Source organism: Heloderma suspectum, chromosome Z (assembly GCF_057233095.1).
Source record: "Heloderma suspectum isolate Gila_16-S chromosome Z, 16-S_ref, whole genome shotgun sequence".
NCBI lineage: Eukaryota > Metazoa > Chordata > Lepidosauria > Squamata > Helodermatidae > Heloderma > Heloderma suspectum.
In genome coordinates, this window is record NC_139476.1 from 18,550,124 (window position 1) to 18,558,633 (window position 8,510).

Sequence of the window (8,510 nt, forward strand, 5' to 3'; positions counted from 1 at the left end):
GTAGGGCTGGAAGGGGCCTACAAGGCCATCGAGTCCAACCCCCTGCTCAGTGCAGGGATCCAAGTAGCATAGCACGTTGCAAGTGTATAGCAGGGCTTGCTCGTTCGAAGCTGCATTCCCTCACAGGTGCGATGGGGTGGGGGGGTCGAAGCGGGGCCATATAAATGGGGGCTAGCTCAGTATTGTCTGCGCTGAACAGAAGAGCCTCTCCAGTGTTTCAGGCAGGGGTCTTTTTCCAGCCATACCTGGAGCTGCCAAGGACTGAACCTGGGACATTTGCATGCAAAGATGGGTCTTCCTCACTGGACAAGGACCCCTCCCTGGACTCCCTAGGCCTTCGGTCTCAACTAGAAGGACACCTTCTGTTCTCAAGTGACAGAACTACAACATTCTTCCGTTCCCCCATGACATTCACTTCAACCACACCTCTGTAGCCCAGACGACTGCATCCGAGTGAAGGATGAAGTCTTGCCCAGGGGGAGCTTCCGGATCCACCTGTCCAACTTTCACGCGAGCAACGGATGTATTTGGGAAGAAAATCAAGTTCATAATGTCGTATCTCTCTCCCTTTTTATGGAAAGAGACTTCCTCTCCAGCACTGTTGTTAAACCGGACGGTCCTCAAAGAAGCAAGAATCTGAAATGGACGAGAGAATTAGAAAAAAGGGTAATTGTGAATGAGTTCTGGTGTCTTCTGACATTTTGTGACTGCCGTCGAGTTAGAAGACTTCTTTTTTTCCGCGCTCCGCTGCTTAGTTTAACGCTGAAGATGCATTAAGATGGCTTCATTGGGCGCTTAAGTGCTCAAATAGGCTTGCCCAGTGGTTTGACCCTTTGGGGGGTGGGGAGAAGCATACAAGTTCTTCTCTTCAAGCCCTTGAAAGGTTGTCCCAGAGAGGAAGGCCAGGATCTCTCCTTGATCATCCCAGAGTGCAGGACACAGAATAATGGGCTCAAGCTGCAGGAAGCCCAATTCCGGCTGAACATCAGGAGAAACTTCCTGACTGTTAGAGCAATGCGACAATGGAACCCATGACCTAGGGTGGTGGTGGGCTCTCCCACACTGGAGGCCTTCAAGATGAGGCTGGACAGCCATCTGCCAGGGATGCTCTGACTTGGATTCTTGCACTGAGCAGGGAGTTGGACTCGATGGCCTTGTAGGCCCCTTCCAACCCTACTCTTTATTTATTTATTTATTGCATTTATACCCCGCCTTTTTTTCCTCTTGCAAGGAACCCAAGGCGGCTTACTTTATCCACCTCCTCTCCATTTTATTCTCACAACAACAACCCTGTGAGGTGGGTTGGGCTGAGAGTCTGTGACTGGCCCAAAGTCACCCAGTGAGCTTCCATGGCCGAGTGGGGACTAGAACCTGGATCTCCCAGCTCCTAGTCCAACACTCTTGCCACTACACCACACACTGGCTCTCTATGATTCTATGTATTCTATGTATTGGGGGTGATTCTTTTTCCTCAATATCTGCAGTTTTCAATACATGATGATCACAGAAGCACAATCCGTCTCCACAGCGTTTTATTCACTTATTAGAGCTCTTGAAGGGAAATGATGGGCATGGAAGAAGATCTATGGGGAATATCTCTACTGGGATCTTTAGACTGGACCAACAGCCCTTCTCCCAGGCTCATCCTTTGCTTCCAGGAACAGACCACCGAGGAACCACCAAGGAACCTTTTATAAGATTGCCAGCTCTGAACGAAGACATTACCTGCCATGGCTGAATATTCAGGAACCTCTTGCCTCCCCCGGTCAATGCATGCTTGGATCCAGATGAGGACACGGCATGTAACGTGTGTGCCACAGAATAGATGGCATTGTAGATGCTGTAGCTGCGACTGGACATGGTCGTTTCAAACCTGTAGCCCAGCAGGTCCTGGACCTTCTCCTTCCCAGTGCAGTTCCTATATCCCCTCAGAGAGGTTTTGCCTGATTTCAGAAACTGGCAGTAAAACGCAAATTCCCACCATTTATCGAGAAAGACGTCTCCTTGTGGCTGGAGTGGATCTAAGCCCCAGAGAAAATGCTTGAATCCCGGCACTTCCCTTCTGTGGACCCTGAACTGCAAAGCACCATGGAAGAGTTTGGCCTGGTTTAAATTTTGTCCTTTTGCAGAACTTTCGCCATGGGATGTCAGGATCCAAACCTTCCTAAATGGGCTCTTGGTCTTTTCTTCCTGAATAGCCAAGAAGACTCTTAATATGTGTAAAACCGTGGGGTCCCCAAAGACAATCATCACCTGGGGCTCAAACCAAGAACTAGGAATGGATCCAGAGAGTGCTTGTTGTATAAGGACTGGGTCTGTTGGCTTGAACATTTCCGTGAAGGCCACACAGATGTCCTCCTCCTTGAGCATTGGGGTCAGCGTCTGGACGAAATTTTCACCTCTCTCATCAGTTAAGGCAATCAGCCCAACCCAGTTCCAGCGGAAATGCAGGAGCAGCCGGACCAAGCCCACAGATTGAGCCATTTCATTCGCATTGATCCGGTAGAAGGAAGGAAATTCTGTTTTTTCTCCCTCAGCAGGGTCAACCAAACCATAACCGAGCTGAAGAAAGGAATGTTCTGTTAGTGTATTGCAGCAAATTTTGTGCCCCTTTAAAGACTGACCCATTTTTAATGGCATAATCCTCCGTGGACTACGACAGCTGGCTTCAGATGCATGACGTGCTCTCCAGAAGAAAGGCACCCATTTTAATCCTAGGTGTCTAAATATAACATGAAGCTCTATGGTGTCTTTGAGGTTCCCCACTGGTGTGGCTATCACCCCCAAAGTCAGGGCTGCCATGGAGGGAACTGTGACGTAGTGTCCAGCCATTGCCCGTGTCTCTATACGGCCGAAATGGGGCTCTTGGTAAGCATGGCGGGGATTCAGGGTCCCTCCCGAAATATGATAGTTTGGTCAAACAGCTCCATTGTGTGTCAAAATACATAGGACACACAAATTGAAAACCTGACATAACGCTAGTGGGTCTTAATCAGAAACCCCGTAAGTTCCTCCCCTCCAAACAGTTTCTGTTTCCATCCTAGGGTGTGTAGCTGAAACATGAGCTCTTTTATATGGAAATGTGTCCGAATATATCAAACACACTGACCGGTTTTATACTGCTGTGGGTTCAGATTCCCACAAACTCTGGAGGGATAGCTGTGTTAACCAACTGCGGCAAAATCTGGTGGGAGGCTTGTGTGTCCTTGTTTGAGAACATAAGAAGACCCATGCAGGATCACACCAAGTGTCCATCTAGTCCAGCATTCTGTTCACATGGTGGCCGGCCAGCTGTCAACTGGGAACCCTCAAGTAGCACATGAGTGCAACAGCACCCTCCCACCCATGTTCCACAGCAACTGGTGTACATAGGCATTCTGCCTCTCATCCCCTTCATGGGATGATCCCGTGTTCTAGTATATTGAGAGAGGGAGAATCATAGAATCATAGAATAGTAGGGTTGGAAGGGGCTTACAAGGCCATCCAGTCCAACCCCCTGCTCCATGCAGGAATCCAAGTCACAGCATCCCTGACAGATGGCTGTCCAGCCTCGTCTTGATGCCTCCAGCATGGGAGAGCCCACCGCCTCCCTAGGTCATGGGTTCCATTGTCGTATTGCTCTAACAGTCAGGACGTTTTTGCTGATGTTCAGCCAGAATCTGGCTTCCTGTCACTTGAGCCCATGATTCCGTGTCCTGCATTCTGGGATGATCAAGAAGGGATCCTGGCCTTCCTCCCTGGGACAACCTTTCAAGTACTTGAAGAGCGCTATCCTATCTCCCCTCAGTCTTCTCAAGGCTAAAAATGCCCAGTTCTTTCAGTCTCTCCTCATATGGCTTTGTTTGCAGTCCCCTGATCATCCTCGTTGACCTCCTCTGAACCCTCTCCAGTTTGTCTGCCTCCTTCTTAAAATGTGGTGCCCAGAACTGGACACAGTACTCCAGATGAGGCCTAACCAGTGCTGAGTAGAGAGGGACTAGTACTTCCCGGGATTTGGAAGCTATGCTTCTATTAATGCAGCCCCAAAGAGCATTTGCCTTTTTTGCAGCTACATCACATGGTTGGCTCATATTCAGCTTGTGATTGACAACAATTCCAAGATCCTTCTCGCTTGTAGTGTTGTTGAGCCATGTACCCCCCTTCTTGTAACTGTGCCTTTGGTTTCTTTTTCCTAGGTGCAGAACTTGGCATTTATCCCTATTCAATGTCATTCTGTTGTTTTCTGCCCAGCGCTCCAGCCTATCAAGATCACTTTGAATTTTGTTTCTGCCTTCCAAAGTATTAGCTATCCCGCCCAATTTTGTGTCATCTGCAAATGTGATCAGCATTCCCTGCACCTCCTCCTCCAAGTCATTCATAAAAATGTGGAAGAGCACTGGGCCCAGGACTGAGCCCTGCGGTACCCCACTCATTCCCTCTCCCCAGTTTGAGAAGGTCCCATTGATAAGCACTCTTTGAGTCCGATTCTGTAGCCAACTGTGGATCCACCGGATCATTGTTTCATCTAGCCCGCTTTGAGCTAGTTTGCTACTCAGGAGATCATGGGGCACTTTCTCGAAAGCTTTGCTGAAGTCGAGGGATATGATGTCTACAGCATTCCCACGGTCCACAAGAGAGGTGACTTGATCCAAAAATGAGATCAGATTCGTCTGGCAGGATTTGTTCTTGACAAATCCATGTTGGCTTCGAGGAATCACTGCCTTGTTTTCAAGGTGCTTACAGATGGATTGCTATATTCCAGAATGTTCCCAGGGATTGATATCAGACTGACTGGTCTGTAGTTCCCAGGTTCCCCCTTTTTACCCTTTTTGAAGATAGGGACAACATTCGCCCTCCTCCAGTCCTCTGGCACTTCCCCCGTCCTCCATGATTTCTCAAAGAGAATAGACAGCGGTTCTGAGAGTTCTCCTGCCAGTTCCTTTATTGCTCTAGGGTGCAGCTCATCTGGCCCTGGAGATTTGAACTCATTCCAAGTAATTCATTGTTCCTTGACCATATGCCTATCGATCTCAAGCTGCAATCCTGTCCCTCCAGCCTGTACTTCGCCTTTGCCAGGGGGGCCATAGGCCCTCTTTTGGGAGAAGACTGAGCCAAGGTAGGAATTGAGCACCTCTGCCTTTTTGTTGTCCTCTGTTACCATTTTGCCATCCTTATTTAATAGCTGAACCACCTTTTCTTTCCTCTCCCTTTTATTCTACACGTAGCTGAAGAAAGCCTTTCTGTTGCTTTTAGCCTCCCTCGCTAACCTCAGCTCGTTCTCAGCTTTAGCCTTCCTGACGCCATCCCTGCAATTCTGTGCTACCTGCCTGTACTCTTCCTTTGTTGCTTGTCCTTCTTTCCACTTCCTATACGTGTCCTTTTTTGTTTTCAGGTCATCTCTAAGCTTCTTGTGAAGCCATATTGGCTTCTTCTGTTGTCTTCTCCATACACATTCTCCAGCCCATGCATAATGTTATGCACCTCTCTCATGTCTCCCCTTACTCTCCTTTTTCCCAAGCTAAACAATCCCAGCTGTTATAACCTTCCCTCATAGGGAAGATGTTCCAGCCCCTTGATCATTTTTGCTGGCCTTTTCCGCATTTTTTCCAGCTCTAAATATCCCGTGCCAGCAGTTTTATTCTCAATTCCTTTTGTAATGATGCCAAGTGTCAAGTTTGCATCTTCTTTTTTTACCGCAAGTGCACACTTGGTCGATATTTTCATTGAGCTGGACACCACAGACCCTAGATATTTTTCTTGTTTGTTCACCACTCACTCAGATCTGATCAGGTTATACTTGAAGCTGGGATTTTTTGACCCCAACGTGCATCGCTTTGCACTTCCCAAAATTGAACCTCATTTGCCATTTGTATGCCTGTTCTCCCAGTTTGGAGAGATCCTTTTGGAGCTCCTCACAATCCCTTTTTGTTTTGTTTTAACCACCCTAAATAATTTGGTGTCACTGGCAAACGGGGCCACTTCAGTGCACACTCCTAATTCCAGATCATTTACCAACAAGTTAAACAACAGTCCCAATGGGACCCCATTATTTACATCCCTCCACTGGGAGAATTTACCAGGTATTCCTACTTTCTCCTTTATGTTCTTTAACCAGTTACTGATCCATAAGAAGACCTCTCCTCTCATTCCATGACTGCTAACTTTGCTCAGGAGTTTTTGGTGAGGGACTTTGTCAAAAGCTTTTTGCGAGTTCATGTAGATCTACCAGATCGCCCCTGTCTGCATGTATATCGACACACTCGAAGAACTCTAAAAGGTTAGTGAGACAGGACTTATCTTTGCGTGCTGATTCTTTTCCAGCAGGGCTTATCTTTCAATATGCTGCTAATTTTACCTTTAATAATGCTGTCGACCAATTTGTCCAGAATAAACATTATGCTAACAGGCTTGCAATTTCCTGGATCCCCGCCTTGGATCCCTTTTACACAAACTTGGTGTTACATTGGCCTTCCTCCAGTCCTCTCGGGTAGAGGCTGATCTTAGGTACATGTTATCTGTACACTGCCCCGAGATCTTAATGATATAAGGTGGGATACAAATGTTTTAAATAACTAAATAAAGAACTTCATCTTTGGTCACCACGATTTGCCTCTGTTCCTCAGACTCCCTTCCTGAACACATCAGTTCAGGGACAGGTATTAGTCATAGAATCATAGAATAGTAGTAGGGTTGGAAGGGCCTACAAGGCCATCGAGTCCAACCCCCTGCTCAATGCAGGAATCCAAGTCAGAGCATCCCCGACAAATGGCTGTCCAGCCTCGTCTTGAATCCTATATCTTCTGCAGTGAAGACTGAGGAGAAGAATTCATTCCGCTTCTCTGCAATCTCCTTATCCTCCTTTGCTACTGCTTTAGGAGGAGGTTTGTTTGTGAATCTTTAAGGTGTTGCAAGACTCCATTTTACTTCTCCCAATCCAAAATGTTTTCTTGCATAACAGACCCATTGCTGGCTGGGAACAGTCACACAATAGCCCCCTGAGATTTCTGGCTACCATCAAGGTTGTCATGTGGCAGGTTAGCCAAGGTCAGAAGGCCCCCTGAGATTTCTGGCTACCATCAAGGTTGTCATGTGGCAGGTTAGCCAAGGTCAGAAGGCCCCCTGAGATTTCTGGCTACCATCAAGGTTGTCATGTGGCAGGTTAGCCAAGGTCAGAAGGCCCCCTGAGATTTCTGGCTACCATCAAGGTTGTCATGTGGCAGGTTAGCCAAGGTCAGAAGGCCCCCTGAGATTTCTGGCTACCATCAAGGTTGTCATGTGGCAGGTTAGCCAAGGTCAGAAGGCCCCCTGAGATTTCTGGCTACCATCAAGGTTGTCATGTGGCAGGTTAGCCAAGGTCAGAAGGCCCCCTGAGATTTCTGGCTACCATCAAGGTTGTCATGTGGCAGGTTAGCCAAGGTCAGAAGGCCCCCAACTCTTGCCATCCAGAATCAAGGCAGCACGCCCGCTGCATGGGGAAAAAATGGCTTCAGAGATGGGCCTGTCCAATGTAGAGCTCCTGAGTTCTGCAGGTCCCCACATCTCTCCCCAGAGGAATCCCCTTACCTGTGGGATCTTGTAGAGGCCCATTAAGGAGGCAATCTCCCTTGAGGATTTGGAATCGAGTCCCCCAATAACGGAGAGCAGTTGATCATGTCTGTGACATTTATAATTAGGAAACAGCCACTCCTGCGTGGACAGCAGAGACAGACTGGTCAAGTGGATCCATCTGGCGATGTCGCTGTGGTCGTAGATGCGGAAGCCAAGGGTGTGGTTGGGCAGGAGAACGGTGTCCTTGTTGAGCTCCATAATGGTGAATGCCAAGGCCAGGACTTGTTGGTAGTTCTTGAATATCATCCTGTAATGATGGCAGTTACGTTGGGAGGTGAGTGATTATGTGATGTAATGATACAAGGTGATTATATACGATCGAAGGTGGGAAGGAGACTTGCCTTAGATGAAGTCTGTGAGGGTGGAAGGGTGGGCCGTTCTAGTCCATTATGAAATCCTTGACATGAATCCCAATCATTGCATCGCTCTGCCTACCCCCCTTGCACCAAACAGCCTCTGGAGGCAGGTCACCTGTCCTCCCAGGTAGCAAGGAGGTGGATATATGACGGCCAACTCTCCCCAGGTCCCCCCCACCCCGGCTCGATTCAGAGCAGGGCTCTGCAAAGCCAGCTCTTGGCTCCCACACCTGGAAATTATTCATTCCAGTCACAAGGAGAACACAATCCAGGGACCTCAGTGGGGGTGTATGAAGTGTCCGCCCAACGTCTTGGTTGAATGCCTGAATCCCAGCCTCCAAGATCCCGTTCTCTGCCTCATTCGCACCCCCCCTTTCCACATATTCCACCTTGCAGCAGTAGATGCAACAGCAGAGCTTGGCCCCGAGTCTCTGGAAATGATCGTTCCCAGGGTTTCTGTGTCACTTCCACAGAATCATAGAATAGTAGGGTTGGAAGGCGCCTAAAAGGCCATCCAGCCCAACCCCCTGTTCGGCGCAGGAATCCAAGTCAGAGCATCCCTGACAG

At 48.4% G+C, this 8,510-nt stretch overlaps 1 protein-coding gene across 1 annotated transcript; it reads right to left on the reverse strand.

The window, feature by feature from the left end:
- Positions 1 to 411: 411 nt before the first annotated feature.
- Positions 412 to 7,833, reverse strand: LOC146333829 (extracellular calcium-sensing receptor-like). The gene is made up of 3 exons (XM_084825727.1): positions 7,543 to 7,833; positions 1,726 to 2,562; positions 412 to 636 (listed from the first exon to the last, which is right to left on the reverse strand). The coding sequence occupies exons 1-3, from the start codon at positions 7,831 to 7,833 to the stop codon at positions 412 to 414; spliced, it is 1,353 nt and encodes a 450-aa protein (XP_084681853.1).
- Positions 7,834 to 8,510: the final 677 nt, after the last annotated feature.

Excerpts from the sequence above, each read along its gene's own strand:
- LOC146333829 (XM_084825727.1), bottom strand. The coding sequence starts at position 7,833 with ATGATATTCAAGAACTACCAACAAGTCCTGGCCTTGGCATTCACCATT. Across the intron at positions 2,563-7,542 it reads GCCTCTACAAGATCCCACAG|CTCGGTTATGGTTTGGTTGA; the intron begins GTAAGGGGATTC and ends TCCTTTCTTCAG. Across the intron at positions 637-1,725 it reads TGAATATTCAGCCATGGCAG|ATTCTTGCTTCTTTGAGGAC; the intron begins GTAATGTCTTCG and ends CGTCCATTTCAG.